This window comes from Peromyscus californicus, unplaced genomic scaffold, assembly GCF_007827085.1.
Source record: "Peromyscus californicus insignis strain IS unplaced genomic scaffold, ASM782708v3 Scaffold_2__1_contigs__length_46816999, whole genome shotgun sequence".
Lineage (NCBI taxonomy): Eukaryota > Metazoa > Chordata > Mammalia > Rodentia > Cricetidae > Peromyscus > Peromyscus californicus.
The window spans coordinates 39489571-39511264 of NW_026294540.1; the positions used below are offsets into that span (position 1 = coordinate 39489571).

General features: G+C 45.8%; 1 protein-coding gene across 1 annotated transcript in view; it reads right to left on the bottom strand.

Moving 5' to 3' along the window:
* Positions 1 to 951: 951 nt before the first annotated feature.
* The window catches only part of Usp12 (ubiquitin specific peptidase 12), a 52843-nt gene continuing 32100 nt past the window's right edge, over positions 952 to 21694 (bottom strand). Inside the window, exons 4-9 of the mRNA XM_052754507.1 lie at positions 12915 to 13144; positions 10398 to 10474; positions 10210 to 10293; positions 6380 to 6577; positions 5131 to 5209; positions 952 to 3847 (exon numbers count right to left, since the gene is read on the bottom strand). Of these exons, the coding sequence (XP_052610467.1) occupies positions 3746 to 3847; positions 5131 to 5209; positions 6380 to 6577; positions 10210 to 10293; positions 10398 to 10474; positions 12915 to 13144 (770 nt within the window). The 3' untranslated portion in view covers positions 952 to 3745. The remainder of the gene's footprint in view (positions 3848 to 5130; positions 5210 to 6379; positions 6578 to 10209; positions 10294 to 10397; positions 10475 to 12914; positions 13145 to 21694) is intronic.

Genomic DNA, 21694 nt, shown 5'->3' on the forward strand with positions numbered 1-21694 from the left:
CCTGGAACTCTCTCTGTAGACCAGGCTGGCCTTGAACTCAGAGAGATCCTCCTGCCTCTGCCTCCTAGTGCACCACCAATGTCCGGCTACTCAGTGAGCTCTTTAACGGCAAAGACCACATATGCCTTCCAATTCCTAAAGGACGACTTACAAGTGTAGGTACTAGTTACTGGTTAAAGACAAACACACAAACAAACCCTTTGGATACTTACACCCCTCCAGAGAGTCTAAGGGGGACAACTTCCTATCTCATCCTACGGGGCCAGCACCACTGCCATCACGGTCAGACACTATAATAAAAGGAACATGTCAGGTCACTCGGGCGAGCGGATGTTAGAGGGGCAAGGGCTTCACTGCCAGGAGGAGGGACAGACAGACACTGACCTCTGGAACTTGCCTCTTACAGCCTGATTCTAAATGTGAAAATATAAACTAGGGACTTGTCTCAAAAGGCACATCATTGCATAAAGGCAGGTCTGGACCTGGAGTTCCCCGAAGGTCCACGATGAAGGCTTGGTAGGGCCTTTCAGAGGCAGGGCCAACCGGTAGGGTTAGAGCTGGGTGTAACTTTCAAGATGGTGTGACCCCAGACCTTTCTTCATTGCTCCCTGGCTCTGTGAGTCAGGCAGTCCATCTCCCACAGGCTCCAACTCATGGAGCCAACTGGCCATGAACTGAGACTCCTGGAACCATTAACCTAAATAAACCTTTCTTCCTTAGAAGATGCTCAACTCGGGAAGTCTGTCACAGTGCTGGAGAACAGACAGCAGCCGGTGTTCAGGAACAGGAGCCCACAAACCACTGTTTTATAAGCATGTGGCTTTCCAGGGACTCTGGGTAACAAAAGCTGTAGCTTACACAAAAGGACTAACACAAGTCCTAAAGTGTATGCTTCTAATTCCAAATACATTTTAGGCAAAAAGAAAAAATATATACTTAAAAACCAACAAGCACAAATAAGCCAACTTTAATAGATATGACTTTGTATTTATATAGCGCCTTCTTCAAGAACCTTAAATGCGTTACAGACAGGATCTCGAATTCATCCCCACAACAACCCTGTGAGGTAGGTATTACTCCCATTTACAGGAGGGAACTGAAGCACAGAGAGGGTAAGTGACTTGCCCAAGGTCACACAGTTGAGTTCACTGGAGAGTTAGGACTCCAGCACCTTGCCTCCCAGCTCCCAGCCACATCCCTCACGAAGAGAATCTTTAAGGAAAAGAATCTTTACACAAAGTATCAGGAGGATTTGAAAGTGAGGTCTTCCTATGGCCATCAAGCAAAGAAAAACCCTCCACTGATGGCTGAGGCCATAAGGCCACTATAGCACATTTCCTTGCCCCCTTCCTAAGCCATGTGGCTCCTGTCTTAAGTGACCTTCTAAAGGTAAAATTCCTATGACAGAAGCCACATGACTCAGAAGTGGGGCTTAACTTAGAATATTTACTTTTAGTTACAGTAATTCATAGAAACTTTTGTTCTAATATACAAAATTTGGGACAGCTGCCCCAGCAAACATATACATAATTACACAGCAACTAGCCTTGTTCACACCTGCATCTGCCCTCATCATCATCACAGGCAAAGAACGATCACCTTGAAACGTGTGCTGAGTGGGTTCACCTTTTCCACTTCCTATACCTGATATTCCCAGTCCCCAACCCAAACCCTGTATGTTTTTAAAGTTTACTGCGTTTCTGATAAAATTCAAAATGTTTTACTTAGATCCTTCTGCACTAAGAATAAAAAGTAGAGTTAGAGCCAACAGCCAGTAAGTGGTCCTTCCCCTGCAGACTGCCCAGCGCAGACCTGAGCAGGGCATGGCTGACTGCCGGGAGCTCAGCAACCTTGCTACAACTTGCCACCATCCAGAACTTAACTAGGCCTTTTCCTGCATATGTCTTAAATTAAAAAAACTGTGTACAAGCAAACAAGACTGTCCTTCAGTGCTGCACGAGGCAGCCTCGAGGACTCAGCCATACTTTATGCCTTCTCTTTGAACACAAAGCTGCAAAAGACGCAGTTCTGAATTCCAACACAATTTGGTTTAAGCCCTCACTAGCACGTGCTCTCAATGGCCCTGACTCCCCCACGCTCCCACTTGTGTTCTCTGGGCAATGTTTGCAGATCACAAACCCCAGCCAGGGTAAGGCTTCAGAAACTATAAAATGAGTCTGTCAAAAGGTCATCTTCTTCTCCCAGCACATCTGTCTACGAAGCCCGATTAGCTAAGTGACCCTGTTACAAATCTGCTTATGGGACGAATAGATGAAGTCATTTCCTGAGCTAAAAAGTACAGAAAGTAAATGTTAATAATAGCAGCACAAAAACATTTCTTTTTGCTGTTTGCTTCTCAGTCAACAGTTTTAGTAAAATAACTTTAGAAAATTAGGGGCTTATCAGTAGGCCGCCACCACCACCACATGAAGAATGCAGTGAGATGGATTACCCAGAGCCTGGCTGCTGTGACTTGGACTATAATCTACAGTTGCTTTCTACAAGTTACATTCAGCCACTGCCAAGCTACTTGATGCTCAGACATACAGAAGACTCCTGTCACAAGCTTCTGAACACCGTTCTAATGGGATGCGCAGGCCAGAAAGGGGAGGGGCTTCTTTTCTAGATTACTGGTCTACCTCCCCAAAGTGTCATCTTCCAGAGGGCTCTAGCTGCTCCCTGCTGCTGGGATTCTGATGAATCGAGCAGTCCATCCCAAGGCGAGAGACTCAAAACAACACAGCAGTGAGGAGTTTGGGGGTTCTGGCCGACAGCAGGCCAGCATCACACAGATTTCCTTTATCATTCTACCAACAGGGAATTTCTACTTTACTGAAATTAAAGCTTAAAAAAGCAAGTGACAAACTATGACAAAGAGCAAATATTCAGCCAGGGACAGCTCCTCCTGACAGCATCTGCCCACTCACTGCAATCATCTCATGATTATCTTAGTGATTTCAGCTAGAATTTTCAGTTCACCTTAAAAACAGAAACAAACAACAGACTACTTCTGCCGACAAACTAATAAAATATGCTAAGATTTGCTGACAGAATCACCGGCACTTCATGTAATGCTCGGACTCCACCAGTTTAATAAAATAAATAAGGAAAATGATCATTACAAAGCCAGTCTTTCCCCTTGGGGAACCAAGAAGCCACTTCTGACCAACTGTTCCCTCTGTGTACACACACTGTACATTATCACACGCTTCTCCAGAGAAGCAGAGGATCTTTGACTTCCTGACACTGGGCTCCGAGTCTGCTAGTTCTGTGCGTCAGGAAGGCAACTGCGAGTGTTGGGCCCAAAGGTGCTTTCCGGTTTGTCTGAAAAGACCACTCGACTGCTCCCATCCAATGTGAGCATCCCGTGCGCGCAGACTGCGGCGTGCTCCATCAACCTAACATATTCTAATTCTTCCACTGCCCTCCCGAGGAACTCAAATCATCATTGGTGTGGTTAACAGAGAAAATGTGTGTCGGCAGCGGGCAGTTGCTTTACAAGAGGAGCTGGTATCTCTGATTTCACTTCCTTGTGTGGAACTGCACAGACAGCATGATTCCTGAGCAAAAAAAATTCAACTACTGTGATCGGAAGGGCGTGTTAATCCACAGTCTTTGCTTTATTGTATGCAAAGTGTGCTACTGCCCTGAGCGTCCTGCATCTCTCTCTCTTCTTGACCATCAGCTTGATCCTTCCTGAAACAACCAGAGAAGCATACAGACGCTTGCTCCACCGTGGCTCCCCTCAGTCCCGAGACTGATAGAAAAGGATGTACCCAGACTCCGAGTTCTTGGAGATATCAGACGTCAACCCGTAGAACTCTTCAATAGCTTGTGCATCTATTTTCTGTGAGGCAGAACAGAAATGTTAGCACATTCAGCTCTGACAGCCACACTTTAAACTACAACAAACAGTATCCAATGTCGCTAAGGCCGGGACAAAGAATGCTCAGCCATATGCTGAGGAGTGCTACAGTCACACTGGGGACACCTTCAGCAATGGTCAAAGCTGAACACAACAGCTACCCTTGAGCCAGCACCTCTCATTCCAAGTGTCCATCGAACTACATGAGCACATTAACTGTCAACTATTTGGGAAATGTAAAAATGGGAAGCTCCAGCAGTCTAGCCTAACGTAGAGCCAAGAAAGATGAGAACGCCTGTCAACAAAGGACCAGTACAGGAGGATATGAGCATTTCTGTTCCTGACAGTCAATGCTGACGGAAGGCCATGTCTCAACTGCTACCTTCATACAGCAGACAATCACAAAGCGTGGGGCAGTGGGCACTGTGGGGATGGATCTCTCAGCAAAGTAAGGACAAGAGCCAGGCATTAGAATCACTGTGAAGCAGAGCAAAGATTAATCCCCACAGCAAAAATGCACACAGCAAGTACCAAGGGACGAAGGGCAAAGATATGGAGCGCTGTGCTGGCCAAAGGGGAGCAGGGGAGCCTACTGGGGTGTGAAAACTCACCACATTTCACCTGGCTGGTGGGTACAAGCATACATTTGAGCATGCACACCTTTGCAAAGAAAAGCTCATAACGGGTGTAGTGGTCTGAGTGAGAATGGCCCCCATGAACTCGTATGTTTGAATGCTTGGTCTCTAGCTGGTGGAATGGTTTAGGAAGGATTAGAAGGTGTGTCCTTGTGGGAGGAGGTGTGTCACTGGGGATGGGCTTTGCAATTTTAAAAGACTCTCCCCATTCCCAGTGTGCTCTCTCTGCCTCCCTCATGGGCTCTAACCAACTGAAACCGTAAGCTCAATTAAACTCTTCCTTTTATAAGGTGCCTTGGTCATGGTGTTTTATCGCAGCAATAAAACCTAACTAATACAACTGGTTTAGGACGTCCGCCTTGTGTTATATAGCTCAATACTTTTTAAGAAAAAGAAAGAAACATTTTTACAAAACAACATAATAGGACTTAGAGCCTTCCTTCTTTATTCTGGGTTGGTAAAGCTGGCTGGTCACTCCGCTTGGACAATAGGAAGAAGCAGAGCTCAGAGCGACTCTGCAGCCCTGCACACTGTCTGACACCGACCATCAGCCACACGAGAGTCAAAAGCTGTGAAGGGAAAAGGAAAGAAGAAAATGCACAACACCAAAGAAGTGAAGACGCTACTTACCTCTACAATGTCGTCATCAAACAACAACCAAAAATCGTGACTCTTAACTATTGCAATATAATGGCCTCGATTGGGACCACTACAAAAGAAAACAGAAGAAAGTTAACTTTTTAAATTGTCATATTACTTCTTGTCCTAAAATTTCAAAGTTTTTTTTTTTTAAAAAAAGTGTGTGTGTGTGTGTGTGTGTGTGTGTGTGTGTGTGTGTGTGTGTGTGTGTGTGTGTGTGTGTGTGTACACGTTGGTGCACATGAACAGGCCAGAAGAGTACCTCAGATCCCCTGGAGCTGGTGAGAGGCAGTTGCGAGCCTCCTGAGATGGGTGCTGGGGATTAACTCACATCTCTGGAGGAGTGGTGTGCACTCTTAAAGATCTGGGCATGTAGTTCAGTGGTACAGCATTTACTTGGCATGTGTAAGACTCTGGGTTCAGTCCCCAAAGTACAACACCCCCTGCAAAGAAGGGATCCAAGCCTATGCATCCACACATTGTTGGAAAGGAGGGCTGGTGTGGGACTGAACGTGAATCTGGCTGGTTGGAAATGATAAATGGACATGAAGGTAAAATCAAAACTTCTGAAGGTAATTCCCAAAGCCACTTTAAACGCTTCTCACAGCCACTGACAGGAAACACACCTAACTACACTCAGGGACAGTTCATCTTGCAAAATCTATTCAGGCATCATTTCCACACAAAACCAAACAGGCAAAGGAAACCAATAGACTGTGACATCGGGTCCTTAGACTAGATAAAAGGGAATAAAAATGAAGGCATACATTAAAATACGTAAAGGGGTTAAAGAAGAGGGATAAACACCTATCTCAAAAACCAGTTTTAGAATAAACTCATCTTGAAAAAGACAAGACTGTTAGTGTCCAGCCAGGTGTGGGAGCACACAGACTGTAATTCCAGCACTCAGGAGGCTGAGGCAGGAGGACTGAGATTTCAGGCTACCCTGGGTTGCATAGCAAAAAGACTGTCTAAAAAGTCAGAGGGGGGCTGGAGAGATGCCTCAGTGGTTAAGAGCACTGGCTGCTCTTCCAGGGGCCTGGGGTTCAGTTCCCAGCACCCACATGGTGGCTCACAACCATCTGTAACTTCAGGCCTCCGAAGGCACCAGGCATACATGCAGGAGAAACACTCACAGACATTAAAAAAAAAAAAAAATCTCAGGTGTCTTTCCCAGTCCTGCCCAATGAACACTCCGAACATCTCTGTCTGACTATGGCCGTGCCCTAGTCACGATTACCTTCCGCAGTGAACCACGACAGCGACAAGGTCGTACATCCTGTCGGGGTTGGTTGCATCTCCTGAAGTGTTAAACAGACGAAGTTCTAAGGGAAAAACTACCCGGTAAGAAAGCTTTGTGTATCGGTGAAGCTGGTCCATATACTTAAATCTTTTCAGGTGGAGAGCCAGAATCATGGGTAGTTTTTTAACTTTCATCCTAAGAAACACAGATGAAGACAGAATTTCAGAAAGCATTCACTGTGAGCTAAAAGAATTAGGTTTTTGGCCCTGTTGAAATCTGACTTTGACACTAGAATACATTTTTTTAATTTTATTTATTTATTTATTATGTATACAGAAGAGGGCGCCAGATCTCATTACAGATGGTTGTGAGCCACCATGTGGTTGCTGGGAATTGAACTCAGGACCTCTGGAAGAGCAGTCAGTGCTCTTAACCTCTGAGCCATCTCTCCAGCCCTAGAATACATTCTTAATAAACATGCTTCTGTTACACATCATTTCAAAGCACATTTCTCACTTCATGCTTTTGTGCTAATGATTTACACAATTTACCTTATTTCCTTTATTTTTTTTTTATACTACGGAACTGATGTCAAACAAAAGGCAAACAGGAGAGATTTCCTTATGTGAGGACAAAACAGGTCACATGACACCGGAGACACCTGACAATGTGAGCAACTCATCTGGTCCAGGAACTGCTAAGGACACACAGTGCAGCGCTGGCTGAAGAAGCTTCATGGGAAGAGGAGTGCCCTGCGGCAGTCGTCAGAAGCTGACCGCGGCCACCAGAGGTGTTCTCCGCTCTGACCCCGCACAACAGCCTTTTGCCTTCTCTTCTTCCATGCCACAGCGACCCACTTCTTGACCTGACTGTGACCTGGGGGACAAGTGGAACGTGGCCACTGGCAAGGACTAGCTGGGCAGCAGCTCCACCAACTCCAGAGCACATCCCAGGGCCAACTGTCTAAGAGGGTCGGTCCATCACTGACGTCTGCTGCACTGTGAGCGAGCAACTGCCACTTTCCAGATCCCAACAAAACCACTGCGTCTGAGACCATGCTCGGCAAAACGCATGCTCCACAGACAGGGCTCATCGGGCCTTTTGCACAGACAGACAGGACTCAACTCTCTCCCACAACAAAGCCAGACAATACACAGCACAGCCAATGCTTCCAACAGTGAATCATCGGGCTATGGATCTTTGTCTCATCTATCACCACTTTTCCAGACATTTTGACACACTGTTCAGGGAAGCAGCAGGGTACAGAAAATGCTTTCCAGGAGTTCCATGGATCCCCAAGCACAGATTTTTACACTACAGAAATAAACAAACCTATTTCTCATTGGCAAAAATGTGTTGTTTTGATTCCTACTCTGACTGGTAAATATTTGTTTGAGCCTAGTAGTAATGATCTAAACTACTCTATGCCCATTTCGCAGAGTGGTAAGAGCAGGTTTTCCCCTAGAGCCCAGACCTGGTCTCAGGTTCCTGGTCTCACTGAAAGTGTCAGATACTCCATCAAGCAGTAGACCTTAATCCTATCAGTTCCTTCCCCTGGAGAACTGTAATTTGTAATTATATGGGCAAAGAGAAGACTCTTCCTGGGGGCTGCCTGCGTGCTGAGCGGGGGACCAGGGACTTAGGAACTCAGTTTCCGTAAGTCATCAGCCATGCCCCATGGAGTCACCCCAGCACACTCAGTGCTAGACCAAGCTGGATGGGGGAATCCCCTGGTCTGTCTTCAGGACCTCAGCTGGCTATCAAATGGTTATGTCCCCAAGGGAACCCCCACAACAGTAGTAAAGACTGACTCAGTGTTTGCCACAGTAAAAACCCACCAGGTGTGACGATGACCTGTTCTAGAAGGGGGTGAAATCGTCTGGGACTAGAGTTTGGCTTTGAACTGGGAAACATTCTAATATGGTATTTGTCTTCTTCTTCAATGCTATTTCTCCCAAGGCTGCCTCACAATCCTCATTCAGTAATCAAGTCTTTTAAATGCAAAGCTCACACTGATTCTCTTCAATCATTACACATTGGCTTTGACCCCTGGTACTGCCCATGCCCCAATCTTGGCTTATTTTTCTTCTTTTTATGAGCAATCCAGTTGGACTAATATATAAGGTCAAAAAAGAGCAGTCTGCATAAGCGCGGGAGGAGGAAGGTGCTGCAGACCGAGGCACCAGCAGGAGGGATGGAGAGGGTCCGGCTGGGAGAGAGACGGCTACTTACGGGGCTGCCAACCAAAAACCAGGATGTCAGGAGCCAACCTTCACTACCAGAGAGGGAACCGCACAGGTTAAAAAGGAGACACTGAAGCCCACGCGTCAGCTGCAATGGGAGCCACCAGCAGTTCACCCTTTTCAGTATGGACAGACAGGTGCAGACGCAGACTTCTGCATGTCCACACATCCTCTGCTCAGTTCAGGAATAGTGACATCTGAACAGCGAAGCCCACATCCACAGTCCTAGCTTTCGAATGTCACCTCCTCTGGATAGGACCACAACCCTTCACAGAAATGGCTAGTTTCAACTTAAGTGCACGAAGTTCAACTGAACTCAGCATGTAAGAAGCAATGGGGCAGAGGAGCCACCAGGGACCCCCAGCATCGACTGAGCTGCAGATAACCGGAACATGAAAACAGAACAGTAATGGACCCACTCAAATAGGAACATTGGAGTGCACTGAAGTATTTCAAATGTCAGTTTAATGAAGAATGAAGTATCTGCAATCTTTACATATCTCTATACCAAGTACTTAAAAACTACAGCAGGAAAATGTAGCTTACATGGAGGAGTCTAAGAAACATTTTAACCAAGAGTTTGGTGACAGGGGCAACAGCAGTGTCGTGTGCAGAGGCCCAGCATGGCCAGCCCACCCCCAGGAAGCCTGGCTCTAGGAGGGGTACAGTGAGTGGCATTTGGAAACTTGGGTCTGAGGAGCACCTCAAATCCCACCCATGTCGTTATCCCCTTGGGTCCCAACTGCTTGACCAGTGTGGTTTATTCTCAACACCTGCTTCCCTTCTCAGAGCCTGGAATTTGGAGCAAGATAGCAGAAAATGCCTACATGACAAGTACATAATAGGAATCTGGGCATGGAGCCCGCAAAGAGCTTCCCAGGATGTCATTAGATGGGGAAATTCAGTGTCCTGTGTCACCTCACTGGAACAGGGCCTCTTGGAAGCCTGTCTGGCTTTGCCCTTTGCTCTATTTTTTTTTTCCATGACAATCTTAGCTGTGAGCATGACTATATACCAAGTACCGAGTCCTAGAAAGTCACCAAGCACAGGGACACTCAAGCACCTGAGACACAATATAATGGTGTGACACTTAACAAGACACATATCTGCAAGACTCCTTTCCAAGACATCTAAGCCAAAAAACTGGAGACATGAATCACAGATGTAACATACGGTTCCGGACAGGGCACTGCTCATCTGGCACTTCTCACTGAGTCTTGATTGCTAACACTAACATTAGGAAAATGGGACTGGAGAGACGGCTCAGCAGATGAGAATGCTTACTATGCAAGCATGAGAACTGGGGTTTGGATCCCCAGACCCATGTGTTTAAAAAGGAATAAACCCCACAGCCAGGTACGGTGGTGCACACTTTTAATCCCAGCACTCAGGAGGCAGAGACAGGCGGACCTGAGTTTGAGATCAGCCTGGTCTACACAGGGAGTTCTAAGGCAGCCAGGACTACATAGTGAGACTCTGCAATACACACACACACACACACACACACACACACGCACGCACGCACGCACGCTCGCACGCACCCGCACTCACAATAATAACACAGTCTAACTAAACACTAATTACCGTTTGTGTGCTTCCTGTTTGCTTCGGCACTCTTCACAGTAGTACTTATACTCACTGCACAGAGTTTCTGTGTTACTAAAACCTCTGTGAAAAACGGAAAATAACATTAGGTGTACGTGAAAAAATTCACTTAATATTCTATGCCAAAAGTAAATATTAAATTGCAAAAAAAATAATTCTACACAAACCTTAAGCAGTGAGTAATTGATGTGTTTTGTTCCACGTCAACAGAAAGGTCTAAAAAATCTTCATCTTTGCTGCTTATCTGTAAATATAGGAGTTATTTCAATTGCCAGGAACCACAGTTTCCAGCTGCCAGATTACATGTATCTACCAACAAACTAAGCAATTCTTCCTCTTTATGCTCAAAAGACAACTACTTGGTCTGGAGTACCTAAAAGGTACCGAACCAATGTCCACCTGTCACATCTCCTGTATGGAAAGACATCAAAGGCCCCTGAGCATCTCACTGGCTGAGGCCAGGAAGATGAGATTTCATAGCTTCCCAGAGTGGTGATGTGTGAAGTACACTGTATCACACTCTGGTTCTGAGAAGCACAGGCTGTCACCTAGTGAGGCAGAATTTCACTTCTGAACATGCCCAGTTGCATTGGACTAGATCCTCATGTCAGGAGATACGTCTAGATGGGACTCACTGGGACATGTGATAATGAACATGGAACACAATGTTCCTGATGCAGAATGACAGCCAACATACATGAAACTTGAGGAACATCCACATTTGAGGGAAAAAATGGAAAAAGGCAAGGCGAGGAACGTGACCGAGAATGACCTTCAGAGAACAGAGGTAAAGCTGCAGCCTGCCCCAACCAGCTCCCCTCAACACCCCCACCGGATCCACTGCACACGGATCCACTGCATACCACCTCACAATAGGACCCGGGGAAGCCATCCTCGTCTCTACTCTAACAGTCAGACTTCCATCTTAATAATCGTCTACAACCCTCTACTCACCTTCTCTCGGGCAGAACTGGTTCCTAAATGTGTATGATACACCACGTGCCCCTCCCCCAAATATACATTTACACCCCGGAGAGAACCCAGATTTCACCCCGCTAGCTTATTTTGAGAAAGGCCAGGAACATGACAACTTGCTGTGACTATGCATACTGATGGCTTAGGTTTAAGGAAATTCTCTGCAATACACACTGCAGGCCACAGAAGAACTTATTGGTAGGAAAACAGAACTCACCCCTTACAAGTTACATGAATAACTATTCAAACCCTTTGAACAGGATGGCTGACATCACTCTCTCCTTAAACTGTTTCTTCTCTATCCTCCCCATCTGATACCAACTTGACTTCAAAGGCCTAGCAGAGCACTCCACAAGTCTCCCTCCCAGAGGCCTCCAGAGGTCCCAGATCTACCATATGAATCTCACCTATTACTACAATTCAACAAGTAACTATCTTGTTTCATTGAAGCCTGAAGCGTGTGCGTGCATACACACATGTACCGCATACATATGTACTGATGTCTTCTAACAGAGCAACGTCTATTATAAACATAAAATCCCTGACCATGTCTACTATTCCAGTGGAAACACTGCTGTAATAACGGCAATCCAACACTGTCCTGCAGGGAGCTGCTGCTCAGGCAACGGCAAAGGCTCCCACCACAGCCGGCCTCTCCCTAGGCACAAAGCATCTTCAGACTGCTGCCACGTACCTCTTCCCTGACCTGGAGAACATCCACCACTAAGAGTTACTCAGGCAAGGGAACTGATTCATTTCCTAGTGCAGGACTATCTGACTCTTGGCAACCAATCTGAAGCTTCATCTTTACCAAGTGTCTGGCCAAAGGGTGCTCCCCTCCTTGAGGGCACCCAGTACCGTCTATTCCAACAACAGACACTGTGCACAACTGTGGAGAAGGGGAAATGATTCATACCCAGTCACGTGCCACACTAGGCAGTTAAGAGCCCACGCAGAAGACCGTGGCCCTGTAAGATTATTAGGGATTGAGAAGTTCCCGTCACCCAACGACACCATAGCCATCTCATCGCTGTGTGCATAAGGCACTGGAGATGACAGCCATCAGGAAGTTTACTGTGCCGCTGGTCACACCGAAGCATGGCACGGCACGGTTCGACGGACAAGATGTCAGTCTCTGTGCTCACTCCGCAGTATGTTCTGGCTTCTGATTCCGTTTACATTCCTTCATTACTCTTCAGCAGGCATCCCTAGAGAAGAACGCTGGTGTGGCACACCTCACACTCCTGTGTCAGCCCGTCTTCTGATGCTCTTCAGACTCACACGGAAGGTCTGACCGTGTCTAGACTGTGTAAGGCTTATGTAAGTATAGCCCGGAAGGTCCAGTGATGAAGTTATCTAACCATGCTTGGCTCAGAACGGGCTCCTGTGGTTAAGACTCATGACTGTGTTCATGACCCTTACGTTCCCTATAATCTTACCTTATGGAAAGCTTCAATGACATGATTCTAAAGGTCTTTAAAACAAAATCACGATACTCAAACTGCAGTGAGCAGCCTTGTACTACAACAGCACTCACCACCAGACACAGCGACCTAAGCACAGGCAGAGGCCTTCAGACTGACAAGTGCCCGTCACACTCATGGCCCGTTTGAGAGGTCCAAGTTCATCTCCCACACCCTTGTTCTCCCAGGAAAACCTCAATGAACACAGCACACTGTTCTCCACACTAAGTGCTCGGATGGACTTACAGTTTCACAAGTAAGACACCTGGTTTCATTAGTTAATGTTCCCTGAAAAATCTCGTGGACCCACGTCGGGTCTGGTGTGCTGTTGTTCTCCTCAGCGTCCACGTCGCTGTTCCGTACGCGGCCATTCTGCTTTTCCTGTTTCCTTTCTTCTTGTAGAATATCAGCAATTGTGTTGAGTAGATAATTTAAGAACTCATGGGCATCTTGTTGCATGTAGTTGTCAAACAGCTCTAGAACAAAAACAGGAAAGTGAGTGTATCTGATATTTTATCAGAACCAGAAGTACACATTAATTATGTATACAAGAAAAGAGACAACTTCCACATCTGAAACTTATGACTGAATTAGAGGAAAATAAAGATGAATGAAGGCCTTCACAAAGCAGCACCAACAGATCCCCAAGAGGGGGAAGACAAGCAGCAGCTGGTTGTCATCATCTCTGTTCTTCCACAAATACTTCACCAAAGGCAAACTGGTCAGCAGAAGCTCAGCACCACTTACTAACAAGGCTGAGCGGGTGCTAAGAGCCCAGTTTATTAAAGAAAATTACCAGACCACAAATTCTGATTCCCAGAATTCTGGGAAGAGAAAGGCTGAGTAAGGAGACACCAGCCCGCTGTCCAGGAAATAGCATGTAATGGCACATAGGTAAAGCCATGGAAAATGTGGTGACATACAGAGTAACAAAAATGGGCTGAGTTTAAGTGTAAGAGCTAGTCAGCAGTAAGCTTGAGCTAATGGCCGAGCAGTTTTAATTAATATAAACCTGTGTGTGTTTACTTGGGACTGAGCGGCTGCGGACTGGACAGGACACAAGAAAACTTTCAGTTACAAATGAGTCTGACTCTGTAGGACATGGTTGAGGCTTTTCAAAACTCCTGCAGGGAAGTGACTACATGCAATCAGGTTTGGATGTGGCATCAAGAATTATCCACTAGGGCCACATGCTCGCTAAATTCCACTCTGAGGGATGCTGGAGCTCCGTGAACGCCCCCTGCAGCCCCGATCAGCTATGACAGCAACACTGGCAGTGTTAACACTAAGGGCTGGACTTGGCAACTGCTCCTTGGCTCCTCTGAGTGCACAGGAGTTCTGTGCGGTCAACAGGCTCAGGCCTTGCTTTGCATATTGTACAAGGACTAGAGAAAGTAAAGTCTTCCTGTCAGGAAAAACAGAGCCAAAAAAATAAAAATAAAAATCATACCAAATACATCCCCCAGGCACTACACAAAGCAGGCCTACTACCTGAAAAGAACTGTACTGGGGAACTTTATCTTTGCATCCTCAATGTGTACTAAGAAAGGCCACAGCCGGGCGGTGGTGGCGCACAGCCGGGCGGTGGTAGCGCACGCCTTTAATCCCAGCACTCGGGAGGCAGAGCCAGGCGGATCTCTGTGAGTTCGAGGCCAGCCTGGGCTACCAAGTGAGTTCCAGGAAAAGGCACAAAGCTACACAGAGAAACCCTGTCTCGAAAAACAAAACAAAACAAAACAAAACAAAAAAAAAAAAAGAAAGGCCACAACTTTCTTCTAAAGCAAATACAAGGCTGGGAATCTAGCTCAATGGTAGAGCACTTGTCCATCATGAGACCCTCAGTCAATTCCTAGCACCTCAACACACATACACAAGTGCACTTGCACACACACAAAGGGAAACAACAATACATATTTGGAAAATAATTAGGAAATGTCTAAAACAGAAACAACCTAAGTGATGTTTTTAAAGAGCTACAGACGAAGATGGGCATGCATTAGGGATCATTCCCAAAGCCATGGCATCAGTGTCAAGTGCAGCTGCTGGAGTGAGATTATCTGACGGCACCCCAGTGACCGCTGAAGGCACTGTCCTTCACCTCTGAGCCACAGTCCTCACTTAACTCCAGGGTGCTAAGGCACCTACCTCATGAGGCTGTTAGGAAGATTCTGAGCGCTGAGAACAAGGGTCACTGCACTGGCTAGCCCGGTTACTGTCAGTGATGATGTTAGGGAACACTAACTACAGACAGACAGCATGAACAAGGGACAGCAAAGGAGGAGTGCACATCTACATATCAATATCCTGAGTGTCCCAGAACAAAAACAAAAGCAACTCCTAAGTCTCCTTTGCAAAGGTAGAAGAAAACAGGCAAAGGAGTTAAGAGGTGATGCAGACTGAAAATTCAGAAACCCAAACAATTCTTAACAAGTCACTGCGAGACAAAAAGTCAAGCGGCGGAAATCAGGATTCTGCTCACCACTTTGGCAAAATAAAAACATGACTTAGTTGGCGTTCTCTAGCACTGGTTGCTGGGGTTGTGGAATGGCACAGCGGGTTCTGAAGAGCCGTGTGGGTGGTTATAAGAGAATGCAGTCTAGCTCTAGAAACCCCCACATGAATCCACACCATACAATGGAGCAAGCCCAGGCATGGCCACTCATTTATAACAGCAGAAGTCTAGAAATATCCTAAATGTATATGAAAAGAATGGGTGGCCTATTTAAATCACAGCTCTGCTATGGTCATGGGGAAACAGGTCCTCGTGAACGAGCAGGGCTACATTTCCCAGGCACTCTAAGGAAGCTCAGCGTGTAATGGATCCCATTTAGGCACTATCAAACCCAACCTGAGCTTTCTACTTGGACATGATTAAGTGCACACAGAAAGCTCTGCTAAGATCCAGCTGTTTCTAAGGACCTTACAGTTTTTCTGTAGATCCTCTTAGACTATTGGTATATTTATTATATACTGAACAATAAAATGCAACTTTTTGTGCAAAGGGGCTCCCTCCCTGTTCCTCATCCCTGCATGCTGCACACCCTTCACATATGGTTACTTCTTAAGCCCTTCTAATGTTTCCCCCCTTTTTTAGACATGCTCTCATTCTGTAACTCAGGCTGGCCTGGAAGAGCAATCCTCCTGCCTCTGCCTCACAAGTGCTGTGATTCTAGGTGTGAGCCACCACTCCTGGCTCCTAACAATCCTGTGCCCTGGTCTTCCCATTTCCACCATGACTTACTAGTTTAAGTCAGCTCCCCTTACTTGGCCCACAAAGTCTCCCTCAATTTTCTACTGAGAATATACAAGTTTGATTTGCAGACCTAAGAATTTCCCAGCATCTCCTGTACTGCAGGCTAAATTCACATGAAGCCTGTCTGGATCATTCCTGAACCGCTTCCGCACACTTACACCTGTTCTGCATATGGCACTCTCAAACCACTACAGTAACAATGCAACCGCAGGCACCTTCACTTCCTCCCTCCCGGATTCCAGCCCCTGAAACCTCCGACCATAGGTTTTTGTTTGTTTTGTCTTGGTTTTTCCAGACAAGGTCTTTGTGTAGCCCTGACTCTCCTGGAACTCACTCTGTAGATCAAATGGCCTCAAACTCACAGATATCCACTTGCCTGTGCCTCCTAAGTGCTGGGATTAAAGGCGTGCGCCATCATGCCTGGCCTCCTGTTTAAGAGCCCAAACCCCACGAGTCCCCAGGCTGCCACATGTCTGAGCCCAGATGGACTTCACACCCACATGACCTTCAGCTGTACTTACAAGCTGGGATCTGCCATCAAGGACAGCAGATTCAAAGCACTGTGGTCCATTTCCCACTCCTGTCTAGGGCACTCCTGCCCCAGCAGAGTGCGGCTGCCGTGCACTCTGCAAACCTCCCAGCATGCACAGCCTGAGGCCACTGAGTCACACTAGCACTCAGGACAGTCCAACCTGGCAAGCTCTCAAGTGACGCTGAGCTAATGAGAGTCAATGATCCTTAACCTCTCCTCTCAGTGCAGGCAAACCCTCCGTCCCTGAAAGCGCTGCCCTGTCCTCTCCTGATGCACTATTTCCTAAAGCTGGGGCTCCCTTCACTGTCCACCCTCCCTGCTGCTTCTAGGAGCTGCGTCTCATCTACCTTTGACGCTTTCCAGCTTGCAGCTACCATCGCTAACTTACTACTCTAAAGGAAAAACGTCAAGATCTAGGCATCCGGAGACCCGTGACCCTTTTACTGACACTATATGCCAACTTCTCCCAACCCAGTGATGGCCTGGTTCGTGGACCACCCCAACAGCCACAGTAACTTCAATATCTCAGTGTCTATAGGTCACTTCCTTGGGTAAAACTGGTTTTCTTTAAAACAAAACAAAAACTTTTCATTTGCTCACTAGTTTAAGAAGCAGAAAACTGATCAAAGGACTTAAGAAATCGAAAGCGGCCTATGAGTGTTGTATACCTGTGACCCTGGCGCTCGAGAGGCTGAAGCACAGTGAGTTTGATGCCAACCTGAGCTAGAGTTCAAGGCCAGCCTAAGCTTCAGAGGAGATGCCAGAGAGATGCCAGTAACAAAGCAGGGCCAAGAGCACGGGGAGGGAGTCAGGAAGGTTTTCTAAGAATAGCTGGGAACCTAGTTACGAGCTGGGGTGATTACGTCACCACAGTGGGCAGCACAGCGCTGAATCAATGCCACAGTGGGCAGCACAGCGCTGAATCAATGCCACAGTGGTAACACTGTAATTTCCCCTTAAAAACCACTCTCACATATATGCACGGTCTTTCAAAATAACTGCTGTGTTTATCGAAGCAAATGCAAATGGGTTTTATCTAAAATCTTTTTGTGGAAGAGAAAGCGGGTAATCCACGTAACAATGACTTCAGATCTACCGAATACCACAAGTATTTTGAATCTTTAAGAATGACACACACTTCAGATCCACTGAAATACCGTTAAATATCTGAACCTTTAAGAATGACACACAGAGCAGAGTAGCGACCTCTTTAAACTTTTGCTGCCACGTGTTTTCAGTAAACGTTACTACGCTCAGTATGCCAGAATCTTGCAATGCCTGAAAGAAGACTCCTTACAGCTATAGGTATCCGTAGGGTTACACAAACTGGTATCTGTGAGCGGCAGGGGAGGGCCCAGGGTCACGCTGTGTTTCATTCTGAAACACTGGTTTTCTTATGGGTGGTCTTCTACTCCACTAATATTACAGCGGGAAAATGAACTTCAAAACTGCTTCAGTAAATTAAACAAGTTCATTCATTCAACAACCATTTAGTAATAAGCACCTGCTATGTGCCAGGAACGGGACTATGTACTGGGAATACAATGGCAAGGAAAAACAAACGGGGTCCTTCCATCGTGGAACTGACAGTCTAGTGGAGAGACAATTTCATTATTAAATAATGTATGAAAAGACACTACTCAAGTCCCCAAACAGCTGTAACGTTACCTCAAAAGAATAATACTGCTTACAACGGCTACGTTTTCTTCCTAATACTGAAACAGCTCGTGTTTCATAAAACACTTTGTGCTGGTCTAAGAGTGAGTGAAACAGAACTGGACGGAGTAAATAAATTTACTCAAATCTTCCTAACAGACGTTCTCTGCACACAGCCGCTATCTGCTCCTTTGTGTTTTTATAGGCACACACGATTCTGTCGTCACTGCACAGCACCTGAGAAAGTGCTCTTCACATGCAGATTTCTTAAGAACCAAGACCACAGCTCAGCCACAGCTGCACTGCTAGCACACCGGGCTGCAGCATCTGGAGGCGCTTAACATTTTTTGAATAAATGATGTTCACAATGAACAAAAGAGAGGTGTTCAATCAGCTATGATGTGTGAAAATGAGGTACAGCTCATAACGCGAAATATATTATACAAACACACACACACCCATATACAAATGTTATATGCAGCATATATTGCTAAGGTTCGTGGAGCCAGAACATGAAGCTACTGATAAGGCCGCGAGCCCACCTTAATGCCCACGAATTGTTCAGCTGACAGTAAGCACTAGCTAACACAGTCCCATCACTACTGACCTATGCTGCATTTCCTTCAGAGCCTAAAGGAAGTAGCATCAGCCAGATGAGCTCACCTTCCTCAAGGACTGCAGCAGCCTCTGACAGCTCCCCGCCACCGAAACCCTCACCCCACCTTTCAAATGCTGCCCACGGCAGCCCATGCCCACCCATAGGGATTCTTCCCTAATGAAAATCATAGTCTCTGGCAGCTTCCCAAGCTCTGGACCCTGTCCTGTATCCGGTGGTCTCCATGGTACCACACTCTTGCCAAGTGAACTTTCTGGCCATCTTCCCATGCACCTGTCCTTTTTTTCTTCTGCTTCTATCCCATTAACCTGAGGCGTCAACACGCCAGGTCTCTAACAGCCCTTGACAGGGGTCTTTCCAACACCTACACCTGGACCGACAAGGCCACTCGGGCTTCCGAGCCGTCTCTGCTTCCTTTCTCCTCGTAGCAAAGCCATACTGCACAGACAGTCGTTGGCACCTGTCCTCCCTGTGGAGGTCAGGCCCCTGAGGGCTAATTTCTAGATTCCCAGGGCCTCCACAGAGCTAGTGAACAACAGGCAATCAGTATGCAATAACCAATGCCAACAATTACCCAGTGTCCAACCTGTCACCACAGAGAGTGGGGCAGTGGAGCTGGAGCGGTCACACTACATTCGGGGAGCCCTTATGCTAGAGTAAGTATCAGGAGCTAAATTGTAAAGAAACAGACTCACTAATGAGTAGAAGTTAAAGTCTGTTCCTTCCCCAAATACCAAAACAATTAGCAATGTAAAGCAGCAGGTGTGAAGACAATCTGGATGACCATGTACTAAACCTCCGGGAAGCTTCTCACACAGAATGAGGAGCTCAGGCAGGCAGGGCAGCCCAACAGTGGACTGCCAGCAAGACTGACACGAGCGACATGTTTTCCAAAGATTTAAACAAACCATCAGGAGGAAACATGCAATATAGATAATGCAGCAACCTGCTCTGATCTGTGTCCTCCCACATGCAATTCTCAAGGAAAATCCAAAAGCCTGAGGTAAATATTAATGCATTCCAAAACATATTTACAGATCCCACCAATATCATGTAGGAAGAACTCTCTTCTAATAATTTATTTCTGAAGTTCAGAAAAAAAGAAAAGAAACTTAAAAGAAGCCGCATTTATAGTAAATATTTATTCTGTATCCATCTCATTGAAACAAGCATTTAGTGGGTCTCTTGCTCTATCAATTTACTCTGCCTAAATACAAAAAACTCTAGAAAATTTTCAAGTATTTAAAAATAAACCACTATAAAAATGTCTCAGGTTTTGGCAAATAAACATTTTTTTAAAAAAAAGTCTTCAAGTATATAATTGCATAGGATGCTGGAAACACTAACTTCAGGACTGCAGAAAGAAAAGTAAGTGTGTGTGTGTGTGTGTGTGTGTGTGTGTGTGTGTGTGTGTGTGTGTGTATGCTGAGCTTGACCTGTATCCAGCATGAGTCAATTAACATTTAAGAAAAACAAGTCACCATGCATTTAAAAGCACAGGCAATCAATTTGAAAAGCATACTATTCCATACATGGAAAATAACATGGGCTCTGTGTAAACACAGAAGCATGGTATGCATCTCTAAAATAGTCATCAAGAAAAGATAGTTCATCACCATACACAAAAGCTTCCCCTCAGATACACTTCCAAAGGTGACCATCAATATAGACAAAAAGACTCAAATCCCATTAGCTTAATCCACATTCCAAAAGGCTGATTTGAATTTCTTTTTTTTTTTTTTGTTTTGTTTTGTTTTTTTGGGACAGGATTTCTGTGTAGCTCTGGCTGTCCCTAGAATTCGATCTGTAGACCAGGCTGGCCTTGAACTCACAGAGATCCACCTGTCTCTGCCTCCCAAGTGCTGGGATTAAAGGTGTGCACCACCACTGCCTGGTTTGAGTTTCTTAAAAATAGAAAACTCCATGCACATCTGGAATCTAAACAAGTAAACAAACAGCTCTCATGAGAGGAAAAATGTGGTCTGCATGCAGGACTCAAATGTTCTGTATCTGTGAGGAAAATGAACATTTCTTCAGACTGCCTCTCAGCTTCAAGAACAGGCTCTAGCTGTGCCATTCAGCAGGAAAGTCTCTTTATGACAGGGATAGCTCTTACTAGGCTGATTTCAGTTCATTCAATGAAAATGTAACTGGCTACCTTAAAGGTCCAATCACACATTAGACAGTCAACAACCAATCTCACAGATCTCTTCAATCACACTTCTGCAAGTATCACTTTAGTAGTTGATCAAACTGAACAACAATTCAATTATTTCTACATGGAGCGAAAATTCACATCGAACAGAAGACGACTGGATCCCACAGGCCTTCCCTCCCTCTCACTGTGCTCCTGAGGCAGCAGCACATCATGAGACAGAGCTGGCTTACGGACCAAGGAAGCCAGACACCAGCTCTGCGCCCCAGGAACTCTGTAACCTGGGTCAAACTGCAGCACGTCTCACAGCAATGTCTTATAAAATGAAATGAAAAGTATCTCAATTAAGAAAAAGGTGGGGCCTCTCAGTAGTTTTTAGAAACGAGAATAAATTAACATTTACCAATCCTAAACCTGAATGGCCTCAACTTCTGTGATTTTTGTTTTGTGGCCAAAGTGAAAGAAATGATAGAATCATTATTATTTAATAAACAGTGTGGGTTATACAAACAGAATCTTTCCCCAAAAAGCAATGTCCTTTCTGCCTAAGATATGTTGTAGAATATTATTTTAAGGTGTGTTACTTTTGTTTATGTTGCTTTTGTTTAACTTTGTGAAGCTGTGTTGCTTTGTCTGTCTAAAACACCTGATGGTCTAACAAAGAACTGAATGGCCAATAGCAAGGCAGGAGAAAGGATAAGTGGGGCTGGCAGGCCGAGAGACTATATAGGAGAAATCTGCAAAGAGAAAAGAAGTAGCCAGAGGAGGAGGAGGAGGACTCCAGGGGCCAGCCACACCGCTACACAGCGAGCCA